The 17,051-nt window shown below is 43.2% G+C and overlaps 1 protein-coding gene across 3 annotated transcripts in view; it reads left to right on the top strand.

Annotated features, from left to right (window-relative positions):
- Ferry3 (FERRY endosomal RAB5 effector complex subunit 3) overlaps positions 1-3,946 on the top strand; it is a 38,422-nt gene extending 34,476 nt beyond the window's left edge. The window contains exons 11-13 of one of the 3 annotated variants that reach the window (XM_029478881.2): positions 824-881; positions 1,749-1,816; positions 2,426-3,945. In XM_029478881.2, the coding sequence (XP_029334741.2) occupies positions 824-881; positions 1,749-1,816; positions 2,426-2,518 (219 nt within the window). In that variant the 3' untranslated portion in view covers positions 2,519-3,945. Of the gene's footprint in view, positions 1-823; positions 882-1,748; positions 1,817-2,425 lie in introns of all 3 variants that reach the window. The other 2 variants (XM_021164956.3, XR_003836963.2) reach the window with 2 other exon arrangements.
- The last annotated feature ends 13,105 nt before the right edge of the window (positions 3,947-17,051 follow it).

The raw sequence follows: 17,051 nt of genomic DNA, 5'->3' as shown, positions 1-17,051 counted from the left end.
ATGTTCTGTTTGTATAGCAACATGGGCTTATCATTGCTTTTCAATGAGATTCATATTTTATACCTCAGTTTTAATTTTAATAAAATACATTTGAAAGATATAATCCGCATAAACAAAGGTCCATAGTCTCTGGTGATTTTTAAAGTATAAATATTCTGAACTCCAAAAGCTTAAGAAACACCGTAATAACAAACAAGTCTTATAGTTATAAAAAGACTTACAGAATAGAAAGATAATTCTGGTGACAGTGCAAAGAAGTAGAATCTAAAGTGGTATGCTCACCGACATGGAAAAATTATAAAATGTATGGGCATAGTTTGGTATATACATGACATGAGTGTATTGGCTAAAGATTAAAAACCAGAGTGAAGACAATGAGTATATCTGACTCATCAGGTGTCTGCTGCGGACGACTTGTTCATTGTCCTTACTTTTGTGATAATGTGTGATATGGTAAATAAAGCATTTTGTTTTACTTGCAGTTATTGTGCAGTTCAATAGAGTCATCTACGCTAATATTCAATGTTTGTTTGAAGTTCCTGTCACTAGACAACTTTAAAATTTCACATAAATGTTCATTTTTTTTAGTCTGGTTTGCTAGGCTCATTAAATCAACTTGTATTCCATAAATATAGTCTATTGACTAGAATGTATGCATGGTATCCTGGACTTACCTGAAGTGGGGACATTCAACATTCCAGATAAATGAAGATTTGATGGTATTATAACATTTGGTTTTAATGACATAGGTTTAGTTTTTGTTATTTATATGAAATTAGGCTGAAAACATATTTTTGTGTGTATGTGTGTTCTTTTTTTTTAGGAAATGACTATACCTTGGTGTTTAAGGAGAGCAGAACTGGTATTTAAGTGTGTCAAAGGTAAATCTTTCCCAGTTATTGAAAGGAGAGCCTCCCAAAGGAAAGGCAAAGTTGCCTCTGTTTCTGATGCTTTGGTCAAATATTTAACCAGTCAAATATTTCATAATAGATTTTATAATAATATCTTTTACCAGTTACAAAATAAACATATCTCTAGCCACCCTGAAACTAGGATATCTGGATAGTAAATTAACTACTCTACATGGTGCTGAAACAAAACGCCTGACAAAATCAAATTAAGGAAGAAAGGGTTTATTTTTGCTCAGACTTTGAGTCTGGAAGTAGGGAGGACTTGGCAGCAGGAAAGAGTGGTCACATTGCACCTGCAGTCAGGGAACCAAGAGGTGAACGTTGGTGCTTGGGTAGCTTCCTCCTGTTTCCATGGTCTAGGACCCCAGCAGTGGAACAGTGCCACCCACACTGAGGGCACTGAGGGTCAGTCATCCCACTTCAGCCCCACAGACATGCAAAATCTCCATGGTGACTCCAGATCTTGTCAAATCGATGGTTAGTACAAACCCCACCGATGCCCCGTACACTGTGCTGATTCTAGCTGCCCTTGAATGCCTTTTATTCCAGCCACATGCTGAATTTATCTTTCACAATCTGTTTTATCTAAAGCCTGTGAAGGTGATGTAGGCCTTTGGGTATGTTGACAAGACCATTACACCTCTCTGGCATAGAGAATTGGGAAGTGTGGGTCTTTATCTGTCCTAGGGGCTTAGCTTTCCTTCTAGGCAAGTAGCTACCTAAGAGGTCAAGGCTAGAGACAAGAATTTCACAATGAAATTCCCCTTCATTTTAATAAGGGAGTTTTGGTATGGAAGGCCAGAGCTCATAACATATCAGCCTGTTGTTCTGTTTTAGGCTTCATGATGGAGATGGCTTCATGGGACGGAGGAATTTCTCGGACAGTGCAGTTTCTGGTACCACAGGTATGTTATCTGAGCAGGTCCCACTCCAGACTAAGGTCTTCTAAGATTCCTTGAAGACACAGCCAAGTATGCCACCCTGAAGTCTCTACATAATGACTTGAAGGGGAGAAGGATGTTTGAGTGCCATGCAGGCACTTCGTGTACTGTCAGCAATTTGAGCACCTACCACTTGAAGATCTGGTCTGAACTCAAGAGATTTGCTTGCCCGTGCCTGGGGCTGGGGCTGGGGGTTGGGGGCTGGGGCCTGGGGGCTGGGGGCTGGGGCTGGGGGCTGGGGCTGGGGCTGTGCTGCTACCCTCAACAGCTCTGAATTCTGTTTAGAACTTAGCAGTACTAGTGGAGTTTGTTTCTACTCATGCTGCTGATGACTAAGGGTTTCTCTAGTAATCAAAACCTTTACTTGATAAAAATAATGTAAGTTTTCAGAGGGTTGGAACTAGAAAAGCAACTCCAATCCATACTTACAAAATTGAATCCCTCAGGAAAGACAGTTTTCACATATTACACTCTCTACCTAGAATGAGAGCCACGTTTTAAAATACTTTGAGAAACTGAAAATGCCAGGCAGGATCTAACAAGTGCTCACTTGCCCTGGTCTCCCTCTTACAGAGCATTTCTGAAGAAATGTTTTATCAGCTGAGTAACATGCTTCCCCAGATCTTCCGGGTCTCCTCAACACTCACTCTGACATCCAAGCACTAAACTCATAGATGGAAACACTGAGAGAAGAGGATTTCTGAACTCTCTGAGAGAACTGTCCTGGAATCCTGTTAAGCAAAAGGTGCCTAGTGGGATCGAGCCACCTGTTAAGTGATGAAGTATGTTATCAAACATTCCAAAAATGTGTACACGCCACAGACCAGAAGCCAGCTCCCAACTGAAGCATTTACTCGGTCCCTTTATGAAATAATAGCTCTTCTTTCTACTTATATGTCCTATCAAGGAATGACGGTGGTAACACTTGAGGTGTCTCTCAAATATGGACACTGTATTTCGTTGGACTTCCGTGGAGACCTCTGATTTTTCCATGGCATGAGTTCTGTAATTAGGCATAAAAGTACAATTTTCCTTTTACTTTATTTGTTAAATCAAGATTTAAATATACATTTCAAGTATAAATTTCTTGTGAAAATGTTTTTGTAACAATGCAAGTATACCAGACAAATGTGCTTGTTGTTTTAAATTCTCCTGTTTCAAACCCTGGCTCTTACTCTTCTTCTCTTTCTAAGGTTGTATAAGTTAGAGTCAGAGAAGGCTTGGAATTCTTTACCGCCATCTCACCTTCCCTCTGTGACCTTGCCCAGATCTATTAATAACATTTCACGGGCTGGGGAAATCGTGTTGTTTTCTGCCGGCCTGTTGTGAGTTAGTGTAGACCCACGCCTGGCAGCATTCTGGTGCTCTGCAATGCTGACAACCGGATCGCTGTCACTTCTCCATCCCCCGGGCTCCCTGTCTCACCGCTCTTCCACACCCGTCTCCAGGCAGAAACAGCATTCGGATCTCTGTCTCTGATCGCTGATGTTTATCCTCCTTTGTCCAAATTGGCTTTGGGGTGCTCTTTCCTCATAGGCTCTTAGTCTGCCAGAATGTCAGAACTGTGGCAGACACTAACTGGTACTTTCCCATGGAGGAATATCTCTTGGTTTCCTACTCCAGGAAGAGATGGAACACCTAGTCCACACTGACCATCAGACACTAAGTTTCCCAAGTTCTTTACCAAGGGCTTGGCACTGCATATGGAGAGTCCCCATTCCCTTGAAGAAATGGTCTTTCAAGCACCATTGCTCTCATCAGAATTAATTCCAATGCAGGGCAGATGGTTAGTAACCAGAGATGGACAGGTAAGGATCAGAGATTATTTCTATTAAAGTGACAGGTTTAGCTGGGATGTAGGTATAGTGAGCTCAACAAAAGGCATTCAGAGCCAGAGGTGTACCAGGAGTGGGAGCATTCAAAAGAGCCTTAGGACCTTTCTACAGATGCTGTGGGACTAACGACATTTAAGAGTGCATCAACAGATTTAACTGTGGGGTGTGGAAGGAATCTCTTATGTCTGTTTGGAAGCTTCACCCGTCAAATAAAGCTGATTGGCCTGTAGCTGAGGCAGGAAGTTGAAGTTGGGAGTTCTGGTAGGAAGTAAGGACTCCATGACAGAGGGTGGGTGGGATTCCCCTGGGACCATGAGGGACAGCAGAAGCATGGGAACCAAGCAGAGGTAATTAGCCACATGGCAGAACTTAGAATAGATGGCTTATTAAGTTAAAAATCTAATCAGGGAGCCAACCAAAGCTCATGGCCAAGGTGTTTGTACATATAATTAATTGAGTCTCAGAGACTTTATTTCTGGGAACAGGGTTGTGGGCGGGAAAACACATCTCAACAGAGCTGCAGCCAGCTGCCAGGTGCTGGAGCTCTCTGATCCAGAGAAGGAAGATAAAGTTTTCTTTATCACCTCAGGGCTGTTTTACCGAGTCACTTGTAAATTGGGGCCTTCACTTAATGACCACATAAAGTACAACTTGACCTGTAAAATCAAGGCAAATATATTGAGTATCCATTTTTCAGTTTGTGCTATATTATATAGTGTGCATCAATGATAAGATGAGAAAAAAAAAAAAACATTCCTACAATGTTATATGCCCTCGATGAAAAGACACCCAAAAATGCATCACGATTGCAATTAAAATGTAATTGTATATAGTTAAATGGTGAGGATTTTAATCAGGCTGTAATTATGGGAACCTAGAATTTTGTATTTGAGTCAAGAACCAAGTCTTCTAATCTTCTCCTTGGAGGGGAGCACTTCCTGAAAGATGTGTTACTGTGACAGAATATATGAGAAAGCCTTGTGAGCATCCAGCCCTTGGCTGCTTGGCCTTGTTGCTTTGGGTCTGTGGCAGCACAATTCATGATGGTGGGAGTGTGTGCTCCCAGAGGCCTGCTCACTTCATGGCAGATAAGGAGGAAAGGAAGCAAAAAACAAAAACAAAACAAAAAACAAAAAACAAAACCAAACCAAAAAAAAAAAAAAAAAAAAAAACCAGGGCAATATTCTCGAAGGTGCCCCGCCAGCAGCTAACTGCTTTGATTAGGCCCCACCTCTTAAAGGTTCTTCCACCGAGTTGGGCCTCATCACAGCTTCAAGTCATAGCCATTGAGTAGCGCCTCAGCAGTTCTGATCACAGGAAGGATAGCAAACCCTCTAGGTGGAACTGCAAACAGTGCAGGCAGGAACAGGCAGCATGCTGAGAGAGGTGCTGGCGTGCTTTACACTGCACGGGTAAAGAATGTCCTGGTGGACAGTGTTCTGTCTGTGTAAACAGTTGGCTGTCCCTAAGACAGATGGCTGTGAGGGCCTCAAGGCCTTCAACCTGGTTTGCCACTGAGGCCAGAATGCTGAGCCCGAGACCTCCATTCTTCACTGCTTCTCCCGTCCCGCCCCACCTGTTGCCAAGGGAAGCAGAGAGAGGCTATAACCTTCCCATTGATGTAGAAGTGTGGCGCCAGCTGGGCCTCAGCACGACACTGGGACCAAAATGGAAGAAACACATGGAAAAGGAATTTCAGCCCAAGGGTCTCGCTGGCCCAGGAGGTGGCAGCTCTGTTGATACAGCCCATGCCATCATTTATGTCACTTCAGTTCCATTCCATGTCTCTCACGAAGAAAACTCTTCAGCACAGAAACGTTCCTGAGTCCTGAGGGAGAAGCCTGGGACCTGGATAGACCAAAAGTACCCGCAGCAACGTGAAAATCATTATCATCAACACCTGCCTCCAAAAATATACCATTATCTTCAGAACCCTTTAAATAACCGAAAGCTTAGCACACAGTTGAAATGGCTTGAGCAGTCTGGGAGGTGACCTTCTGATTGCCAGCTGACATGGGCTCTAAAGTAGATTTGTCATTATAGAGTTCCAGGAAGTTTTTCCAAAATCAAAAACAGAACCTTGGCATTTGGTGTAAGGTATGGATTCTTGTCTATGTGAAATATGTGTTTTAAAGATTGTTTAAGTATCTCAGTGATACCCTAAAGCACATCAAATACACAGATCCCCAAATAGGGCACCACAGCTGGAGATGGCAGGATTGGGGAACAGATGTGTGTCTTCTCTTTTAAGGTTCCCTACAGACCCGGTTTGGGTTTATGGCATCATGTTCAAAGACACCGGCTCAGGTTAGTACCGAACACTTGCGATTTCTCCTGCTGTGCTTTCTGTTCCCCCATAGGAGAACATCAGTCTAAGAGTTGGCTGAACTTCATGCCACATCCAGTGCATTCTTCTTAATCACAGATCCCGCATGTGTGAACCCACCTACTCACTTGAGTGTAGTGTGCCTGCAAAGGTCACTAACGGTGACCTTTGGGGAGCACTGGCCATGCAGGCAGAAGTCCCTGAGTTTGAAGCTTGGTGTGGCTGTGCATGAACCTGTGACCCACTCGTGTGGGGCATAGAAACAAGAGGATTTCTGGGAATGGCGGGCTACAACTCTAAATCCAAGATCAGAGAGAGACCTTGTCTCAATAGAATAATGGCAAGCCTTGTACCCAGTGCACTGGCGTCCATGATGTGGACAGTTGTACGTACACACACACACACACACACACACACACACACACACACGCACGCACACACACACAGTGGGGAACAACAAAAGCAGTTTCATCAAATCCAGATCATATATTATGCTGGTTTGGTTTATTTTGGTTTTGGTTTTGGTCTGGTTTTGGGTGGGGGTGGTGGCTTTTGTTTTGTTTTGTTTTGGTCATACTGACACAGGCCAGAGTTATTTGAGAAGAGCGGGCTTTGATTGAGAAAGTGCCTCCATCGGATTGGGCCTTAGGGCATTTTGTAGATTTGTCACTGTGTGAGAGGGCTCAGCCTACTGTGGGTAGTGCGGCCCCTGAGTGTGTGGTCCTGGGCTGTATAACAAAGCAGGCTGAGCAAGCCACAGAAAACAAGTCAGGAAGCAGCACTCCTCCATGTTCCTTCCTCAGTTCCTGCCTCCAGGGTCCTGCCTTGACTTCCCTTCACAATGGACTGTGACCAGGCTGCTCTTGGTCATGATGTTTTATCCCAGCAATGGGAACATAGCTAACACATGCATGGTAAATCCCTGCTGGGGGATTTCAGTCCTTGGTGAGCGTTCATGGAGGAGCTAACCCATTGAGTTGCTCATATACACATCCCTAGTTCCCGTGGGCAGAGTGGCGCTTTACTGCCTTGTTTTAGTTCATAACAAGAAATGCTGCGTTTGGTATGTTTAGTGCTGTGGCCTTTTATTTCTCTGCTTTTAATTACTTTGCTATTTCAAATGGTCCAAAAGCAAACTGCTGAAGTGCTGTCCAGTGTTGATAAGCATAAGAAAGACGTTAAGATGTGCCTTATGGAGAAGGGGTCAGATATGGCATGGGTTAGAATGCTGTTGGCCAAGAGTTCAATGTTAATGAATCAACAGTACATATTAAATAAAGTGACTTTAAACAGAAACACCAATGAAGGTGTGTTGATCAGATCATGGAAATGTGGACAGAGACTTGCAGGAACATAATTTGATATTTCTCTGAAAAGTAGTAGCCGGTATTCACTAATGCAGAGTTTTCAGCTCCTGTGGAAGGTGAAGAGAATGACTATGAATAATGAGGATCTCAGAAGCAAGGGACACATAGAACCATCTGTGTATCTGTATTGTCTTAGCCAGTGTCCCCTGGGAACAGGCACCATGACCACAGCAACTCTTATGAAAAAAAAAAAAAACATGCTTTATTGGGGCTTGCTTATCATTTCAGAGGCTTATCCCATTATCCGCATGGTAGTAGACATGACGCTGGATAAGGAGCTGAGAGTTTTACATCTGGATCCACAGGCAGCAAGAAGAGAGAGCCAGTGAGACTGGCTTGGGCTTTTGAAGCCTCAAACCCAGTGACACACTTCCTCTAACAAAGCCGTATCTTCTAATCCTTTCAAATACAAATCCCTAAGCATTCAAATATATGAACCTATGAAGGTCATTATTATTCACATCTATCATACAGAAACAGAGAACTCGTCACAAAAAAAAAAAAAAAACAGCCACCAGCTCCTCTCTGGAGATGTATCCGTATCCAGCAGGAATTGTGGTGTCATAGACAGGTGTGACCCACGAGGAGAGCATATGGACAGGTCTTTTCCCCATCCTTTCTAGACTTCTCTCACTTTCCACTTTATATCGAAACCCATTTTCCTGTTAGCTCCCCCGTATTCAAAAGTTTCGAATCCAAGCAACAGCATAGCATCAGAAACCGGGAGCATTGCCTGAAGAGTTTACACAAATCTAGAGCAAAGGCCGGCTCCAATCTATGCACTGTGGCTTGTCACATTAGGCATATTACCTACCCTTCTTAAGCATGCTTTCTCATTGGTAAGCTGGTTGGAAATTAATAATAGTATCTACCTCATTGAGTAGTTGGAAGGGTCAAATATGAGCAGACTACGTGGCATATAGTCATTCTATAAATGTTTGCTATTATCCTTCCTTCCTGCCTGCCTGCCTCCTCTTCCTATTTTCCTTCCTGTCTGACCTTTCTCTCTTCCTTCCTTCCTCTCATTAGATAGTAGGGATACTAAGTCACTTAAAACACTATGTCCTCGAGGAGTTGGTAAAAGAACACAGTGTAACTCAAAGTGCCAGCCAACATATGACCAGGATACACAGCCAGTGCAGAACAAAACACAAGAGTGCTATGGAAGTCAAAATAGAAACATTAGCAATGCATGGTCCAAAAGAGATGTCAAATCCATTGAGAGCAGTGGGCTTAGCTCTGCCTTTCTCTGGCACTGAGTGGGTATCCTCTAAAAGCCCTTGTTATTCTCAGTGGGTCAAGCCCAAATCCTCTTGGCAGGCAGACAGCACCACCTGTGTCAGTAGTGGAAAGTTTCAGATACAAAGGGTCGGGCAGGTTAGAATGTCAGGAGGAAGTCACAGGGTAGGTGACTAACTTTGTATTTGAGTGGAGCAGAAAGAACTAGTGGATTTTTGTCAGGTGAACCTAAATTTTAGACATAACAAGAGGATGAAGTAGTTAGAGGATTCTGAGTCTACCCACAGAACTGTGATAGGAAGTAGCTGTCCTGCCACGCATCCCTGGCTATCTCCTGCAGCTCTCTTGCTGGTTAGCTGATGAGACGTTTCCTGCCTTCCAGATGAGCAGCTGAAACTAGAGGATTCAGTGCTAGGAAGGAAGGGAGGGGCGTAGTCCTGGGGTGGAGTGGGAGACCAGTCCTGGGCTGCATGCTGTGTGGTGAGCTAAGAGAGGAAGTGGATAAATACTTTTTGTTCTTTCTAAGAATTGTCTGAATTATTTTGACTGGTGCAACATTTTCTAATTGAATTTCCTTTGTTATAAAATGCATTAAAAAATGTAGAAAAGGTCAATGAAATTTTTCAGCTGACCTACCCACATTCTTGTACATGTAGTCCCTATGTTTGTTAAACCATATGCTGTGCTGTGTTTGTGTAAAGGGTCTCTTGTTTGCTATTTGCTTGTTTGTTTGTTTAGTAAGGGTCTCACTGTGTAGCCTATGCTTTCCCAGAACTCATAATCCTGCCAGAACCTCACAAATGCTAGAATTACAGATGTGCACCCCAGCACTTGGCTCTTCTTTTAGAGCACACCAAGCACCATAGATCCAGGCTGGCCCACTTCCCTTTTTCCTCTTGTATCAGATATTGATAGACATTTATGTTTTGTAGTACAGTGGGTCACATTAGCGGTTTTCTGGGCTCTCCTTGGCTTATTGATGAGTCTCTAGTTGGCCATAGATTAATTTGGTGGATGGCCTGGGCTTGGCACTTGGGCTTGGCTGGTGGGAATGCATGGCTTACTTTCTGATGTACCTGGCACTGCTTTCTTTCCTTCACTGGGTCTCATCCTCTGGGTTGATCAAGTAGTAGAAATTGGGGATGAAAGAGAGAGAACTGACCCATGCTTGCTTTGACCACACAATCGATTAAAGCAGATTTAAGAGGTAGACTGAGAGAATCCATATTTGGATAATCATGTGACAAGGACATGGACTACAGAGAGGAATCAGGGGTGATTTTATGTCATTGGGCCATAGCGCCTGTCTCCTCAGCATCCTGCACTATCTCAATTTTGTTATTCTTCATATTTATGGTTGGATCATAGCAACGGGGCACTATTGAGTGTCACTGTGAGGAGGACAATTGAGAGCTTTGTTTTCTACACATTACTCAGCTTGCTTTATTGAGGTCCAGTGTATAATTAGGTTTAGCAGCTTTATTAATCTTGCTTGCAGCTATTTTGGGCCAGGAGGGTACTGGTGACAAATCTGAGGGCCTCGCGCATGCTAGGCAAGCAAGCGCTCTGTCACTGAGGTGCATCCTCTGCCTGACACATTATCTTAGTCTTTGAGGTTGTGTCCACCTTTGTGTCACTTGCCCTGTGCTCCAACAGCTGTTTAGAGACACGTTAGAATCTCTCTGGGGCGTATAAGGAGCTTTTCGGGACTGTAGACTATCAGTATCTTCAAATTTAGTAGAAATGTTTTAAATTCAACTCCAAAGGGGTTACACCAAATGACTCTCCTAAAAGGATGGATGTGTATTCCCTTCTCACAAATCCTCGTGTGTACTCAGCAGAGGGTTTCACCCTTACTATTCTGACAATATGAAACAAAACAATATTCCCTGCCATTCTGCTTTGCATTTCCCTGGGTCCTGGGGACCCCAGTAGCACTGAATGTGCCTGTTGGTTGGCGCTTGGACGCCTTTGTTTCTGTGGATTGATGAATGAGTCTTCAGTACTCATTTGGATGATGCTGCTCAGATTGCCTTTATCGTCACTTGTCTGTCTGGAAGGCTAAGCTTTTGCAAGCCATCCTTGCAAATCCCTCTTCATAGGTTCTATGTTGTCTTCCCAGTTTATGCTAGGTTTTCTTTTTCACAGAGGACTTAAGTGTTCATCCCAGCATTCTAGCATTTCCTTACAGTTTAGATTTTATGTCTTAGTTGCGATATCCTTTATTATACCAAGGATCATATGTATGTTCTCATGGGCTTTCCTTTAGGACTCTTAACATCTTTATTATTATTATTATTATTATTATTATTATTATTATTGCATCGGCCTTTAATCTGTGTGATATTCCATATTCCATATTATGAGTTATGTATCCCATTATATTTGGGTCCAGGAAGAAGATTTAGACAATCCCTTGTGGCTAAATGGTTTCTAGAGCTGATGGACCTAAGTCTTTAGTTTAAAAAAGAAAAGGTAGAAACCTGAACAGAAAGCAAAAATGAAATCGGCAAGTAGATTCTTCGCAATAAAACTTAAATAACTGTCTCTAAAAGTTTTATTAAATTAAGTAAAGCACGGTGACTCCTCAGTAGTAGATTTCTGAACAGCAATTGCATTTTCTCAAATAGACACCAGAAAGCAACCAATTCTCAGACAACAGCTTGCGTATTACCCAGCAAGGCAGCCATTTCTGTCTCTCTCCACTAGCTCTGTTACTGGCTAGCTACGACCTTGGACAGTTTATGTTTTCTCTTTGAATCTCAGTTGCCAAGCCTACAAGGTATCACTAATATTTTTCCTGTTCTCTGTTTCATAGAACCACAAAAGGATAAAATAGATATGAGAATGCTTTACAAATACGAAGTTACAAACGATTGATTTAATTCTTCAGAGCAGAGCTATATTTTCTTTTTAACAGATTTAATTCATTTTCTTGTATAAAAACCCTTATGTGGTAGCCACAGCTAGAATCTGGGTCCTCTGAACAGAGACTCCGGTGTGTGTTTTCACAAGATGATCAGTGAGTTCCTGATGAGACTTGGTGAACACAGTTTCTTTCCAGAGGTCGGGGGTCAGGTAGCTATAGGTCTTGGGCATCAAAGGTGGCATTGGCAAAGTTGTCTAGGGTGACAGTGCAGCCTCTGGCTGAAGTGTAGCAGTCATCTGTATCGGCCATCATCAGTAGCTTTTTGAGAAGGAGCAGAGACAATGCCAGTGCCCCTTGGGGCAGGGATGAGATACACCAGCACAGAGCCACATCGGCCTGTCACCTTGCATGGAACAGTATGGGGCTTGCCAATCTTGTTCCCCCGACCCCGAGTATCTTCTCTGCACAGGAACGATGGAAAGCTTGGCCAAGATGATGGACCCTCAGATGGCAGTGGCTACCTCTTTGGAGCAACTAACACCAAGATCAACGTGACCATTGTAGTCCTCAGTATTGACAAAAGCCTTGAACCTGGTCCGCTGGCCAGCCCAAGTCTGCTTCTCTACCAACATGATCTTCAGAACCTCATCCTATAGGATACACCCAGGAAAAAGTCAATAATCTCAGAATCTTTAATGGGCCAGGAGAACAGGTAGATCTCCTCCAAAGACTTGATCTTCATGTCCTTAACCAGGCGACCGGGCTTGGTGACAGAGATCCACTCCTTGTCTTCAGCTTTATCTCTAGTAGAAGAGGCATATTAATAACCACTTATGATGGTCTGAATGCATGACTTGAAACAAACTCGGTTGATTAGGAGATAAGGCCACCATTCTCCAATGGACTTAATCAAAGACTACAGTTATAAAATGTTAATAAAACTCTGTACCAATCATCTGTAAGAAATGGTATTGGGGAAACTAGATATCTGCATATGAACGAGTGAAATTCAGCTATTCTCTCTCATCTTGTATATAAATCAATTCCAAAAGATCAAAGACATGAAGTGTTAGGGATGAAATTCTGAATCTTCTAATAAAGAGCAGAGAGTACACTTTAGGATATAGGCTTATGTATAGGACTTCCTGAATAGGGCTCTGGTTGCCCAGGAAATAGGGCCAACAGTCAACAAGTGGAACTTTGTGACATTAAAAAGCATCTGTCCTGCAAAGGCAATTGTTCTACAGGGTGGGAACAAAATCTTTGCCAGATGTACCTCTGACAGAGGAATAATGTCTTCAATATACAAGCAACTCAAAGAACTGAACAGCCCAATGAAACAGTGTGTTATAGAATTGAACAGGAAGTCCTCCAAAGAAATACAATGGCTAAGAAAAACTGCACACCATCCTCCGCCACCAGAGAAATGTAAATTAAAATTACTTTGAGATCTCATTTTATCTCCATCAGAATGGTTAAGTTATAACAAGTGCCAGCAAGGTTGAGGGTGGACTAGGGAACACTTCTGTGCACTGTTGTTGGGGGTGCAGATTGGTGCATCACTGTGAAAATCAATGTAGTGGCCCTCAGCAAACTGGAAATGAATCTGCCATGTAACCTTGGTATAATGCTCCTGGGAATATATCCAGAGAACTCTTTTTCATATTACAGGAAAATGCTCAGCTGTGTTGAGAGCTGCTTAGTTCACAATAGTTATTGTGAGGGCTGGTGAGATGGCTCAGTGGTTAAGAGCACCGACTGTTCTTCCGAAGGTCCTGAGTTCAAAGCCCAGCAACCACATGGTGGCTCACAAACATCTGTAACAAGATCTGACGCCCTCTTCTGCAATGTCTGAAGACAGCTACAGTGTACTCACATAAAATAAAATAAAATAAAATAAAATAAAATAAATCTTTAAAAAAATAGTTATTGTGAGAATTTTGGTTTCTTTAAAAAGCACAGAAACATTATAGGAATATGTTTTCATTTCAATCCCAGGTATGGGGATGTGGGGTTGCTTCAGATTGTCCACAGCAGATGACTATGATTTGCCTCATGCTCTAGCAGGGGTGTGATTTCACCAGCAGCAGATAGTGTCAGCGACCGTGTAACCTTTGGAATCCTGGGGACTCCTCAGAGGATATGTAAATGCTAGGGCCCAGTGAGTCAGGCATGCTGTTGGTGGGCTGTTGGTTGGTTTCTGTTTGTTAAGTAATTGTGCACAAAGAAGAAAGAGGAAGAAGAAGAAATTAGATATCCTGATGGTGAAGATTAAACTTGTCCTCAAGGAACTAGATGTTCCTAATCAGCAGGAAGTAGTCTGTCAATAAGGTTGCCTCCTTTCCCCTCTACCCCCACCCTTTTTTTTCTCTCTCCTATCTATTGTTAGGGGACTGGAAGGGTGGAAGAAAAGGGGTGGAGAAGGGTGAAAGAAAGAACTTACAAAGTGGCCAAAGTCCAGCCACAGCTATGACATGGAGACGGCCCTAGATGTCCATCAACTGAAGAATGAATAATGAAAATGCAGAATCTACACACAACTGAATGTTATTCAGCTGTAACAAAAACACTGGAAATTTCAGGGAAATAGATGGGTCTGGAAAACATACTGAGGTAACCCAGACTCAGAAATACCAATGTTATGTGTTCTCACCCATAGGTGGGTCTTACTGTCAAATCTTTACATTTGTATATTTAATTTGGAGTGTCTGTAAAATCCAGAAAACTAGAAAAGGACCATTGGTGGAGAGGGAACACAGATCTTAAGGGAAGAGAGAGAGTAGAACACAGGTGATATGAAGGGGGAAATGGAAAGAATGGAGTGGAAGATTTAAGTTGGGTGAGGGCTGAGAGAGTAAGGCAGAGGAGGAGACATGAGGAGGGATAAATGATACTAAGGATGTTTGAAAAGGCCACGTGAAAATCTGCTATTTTATAATCTTCATATGTTGTTTTAATATAAAGGGTTTTCTAGAGTTACCATACACGGGATAATTGGACAACCAGACAACGGAAGAGATATGTTATCAATAGAAGATTGTGCTGTGCTCAGGGCAGGAAAGAAGGGGGTTGTATATAAATATGTAGGTCGTTCAGTCACCTCCAACAACAGCTACTATAATGGCCCAATGGCCAGAGCCAGCCAGTCAACTGTTTTATTTGAACACAGTCCAACTCACTCACTTAAACACTATCTATGGCTGCCTTTTTACTGCAGGAAACCATTGGTTACCCTAGAGCATTCATGTCACTATTGACAGAAGCCAACAGACTGTCAAGTAAAAATCCCAGTGCCAGGTGTGGAATACCTCCCCTCAAGTTGTTAGTCAAGGGTATCATAGAAACCCACGGAACAATAAAGGAAGGCTATTGCCATTCCTCCTGGCTGGCCTTACTGAAGACAACACAGTTCTACCACAGGAGATGGAAACATCACACTGGTACTAGCCAGGAAGCTTCCTCATGGATGACTGGTACTGGGCATGCTATGTAGGCTGCTGAGAGTCAAAAGTCATCAACAGTAATGACAGTTGTGGCAAGATATGACCACAGGAGCAATAGTGACATGAATGCTCTAGGGTAACCAATGGTTTCCTGCAGTAAAAAGGCAGCCATAGATAGTGTTTAAGTGAGTGAGTGGGACTGTGTTCAAATAAAACAGGTGACTGGCTGGCTCTGGCCATTGGGCCATTATAGTAGCTGTTGTTGGAGGTGACTGAATGACCTACGTCTTTATATACAACCCCCTTCTTTCCTGCCCTGAGCACAGCACAATCTTCTCTTGATAACATATCCCTCCTGTTGTCTGGTTGTCCAATCATCCCCACATTTCCTCTTAGATACCGCCTCTTGAGACCCCCTGGATTCCCTATGGCCTTACCTTATCATAGTTGTATTTTCCACAGTAGAATATTTACATGTTTGCCTGCCTTCTAACTGTTTCCTAGATGTTTTTTGAAGGGTCAAACCCCACATGCCCCTCATAGAAGCTCACTGAGACTGAACTGACAATCACAAAGTATGCATGGGTCTAACCTAGGCCCTCTGCATATATGTTGTAGTTGTATAGCTTGGTGTTTTTGAGGGACTCCTAACAGAGGAAGAGGTGTGTGTGTGTGGTGGTTCTGTTTCTGACAGTTTTGCCTGCTTTGTGGACCATTTCCTCAATACAAGGGAAGAAGCCTAATCTTATTGCAACTTGATATGCCATCTTTCATTGATATCCCTGGGAGGTCTGCCTTTTTCTGAAGGGACATGGAGGAGGATTGGATGGGGAAGGAGGAAGTATGGGGGATGGAGGAGGTGGGAGAGGGAGGGTGGAAACTGTGATCAGAGTGTAAGATATGAGAGAATAAACTAATAAAAACTTGTTTAAAAAAATCTCATGTTCCACTTTGATTCCCAGTGCCTGGCGGAGTTCTAGGCACATGTAAGCCCCTCAATAAAGCTTTGATGGTTTTCACTGAGGGAAGAAAGGTCACCAAGGGGCTCTCTGGCTACCTGTCTCTAATCTGAAGACTGGAGCTTAGGAAACCATGCCTGGCAGTTCCTTATCTCCATGGAAAGGCTTTCTTTGGTGGGGAGTCACCCCTTCCCCTTGGCCTGACATTGCTCAGGGAATCAGAGCTCCTAAATTAAGAACCAGACACTATTCTTTTCCTCAGCAGTTCCCATCCCATTCACCGGGCCACTGAATGTCCTCAAATCTGTTTGACCCCACTTCTGGCAAGCACTCTCTTATACTGGCTTTAAAAATAAGCTCTCAGGGGGAAATTGTTACGTCTCTTTCCAAATGCTCTTATGAATGCCAAAAGTGGTGAACAGTGAGCCATCTGTGGTTAAGGGTGGAACAACCGCCATTCAGCTAGGCATCCTGGGACTGGCTGCAGCCTGCTCAGGCTCTGCCCTTTCCAGATCTTCACTGATGATGTGTAAAAGGATCCACTTTTTCAGCCAAGCCACCGTGTCCTGCCTTGCATAGACAGAGATCTGGACTGAGGACTTTACTGCCTACTTGAAAAAAATCCCTCAAGAATCCTAGGAGACTGAGCCCAAGCCCCAGAACCCCAAACCTCAAAGACCAAAATTAATTAATTAATTAGTTAGTTAATGGCGACACTTATATACAAAGGCCAGCCCGGTCTACATAACAAGTTCTGGGACAGCCATGGCTACATAAGGAGACCCCGTTTCAAAAAAAAAAAAAAAAACCAGAAAACACAAACAAATGATAACAAACAAAAACCCCTCCTGCATCATCCAAGTGAGGCAGACAAGTTTGACTGTGGCCCCCACGATCCCAGGCCTTGGAGAGTGAGCACACCAATCTTGAGTGGAAGAGAGAGACCCCTAAGCATTCAGTTCTGCAGTAAACACCTAGGTTTTATTTTGCCCTGTTCTAGTGGGTGGGAAGCCCATAGCAATAGTAAGTGAACTGTCACCTGGGCAGGATGAGGTGCAAATGTGTGCTTTCTTGAGAGGTCACATACTGTGATTAGTGGCATGGTTTCTGAGGCAACAAACAAGCCCTGCAACCATGAATTGTCATTGTAGACCCTTAAGG

The sequence above is a fragment of the Mus caroli genome, unplaced genomic scaffold, assembly GCF_978045245.1.
Source record: "Mus caroli unplaced genomic scaffold, Mus_caroli_1 scaffold_7, whole genome shotgun sequence".
NCBI classification, from domain to species: Eukaryota; Metazoa; Chordata; class Mammalia; order Rodentia; family Muridae; genus Mus; species Mus caroli.
Note: the sequence above shows the minus strand (reverse complement) of the source record. Positions and strands in the feature narration are given on the sequence as shown.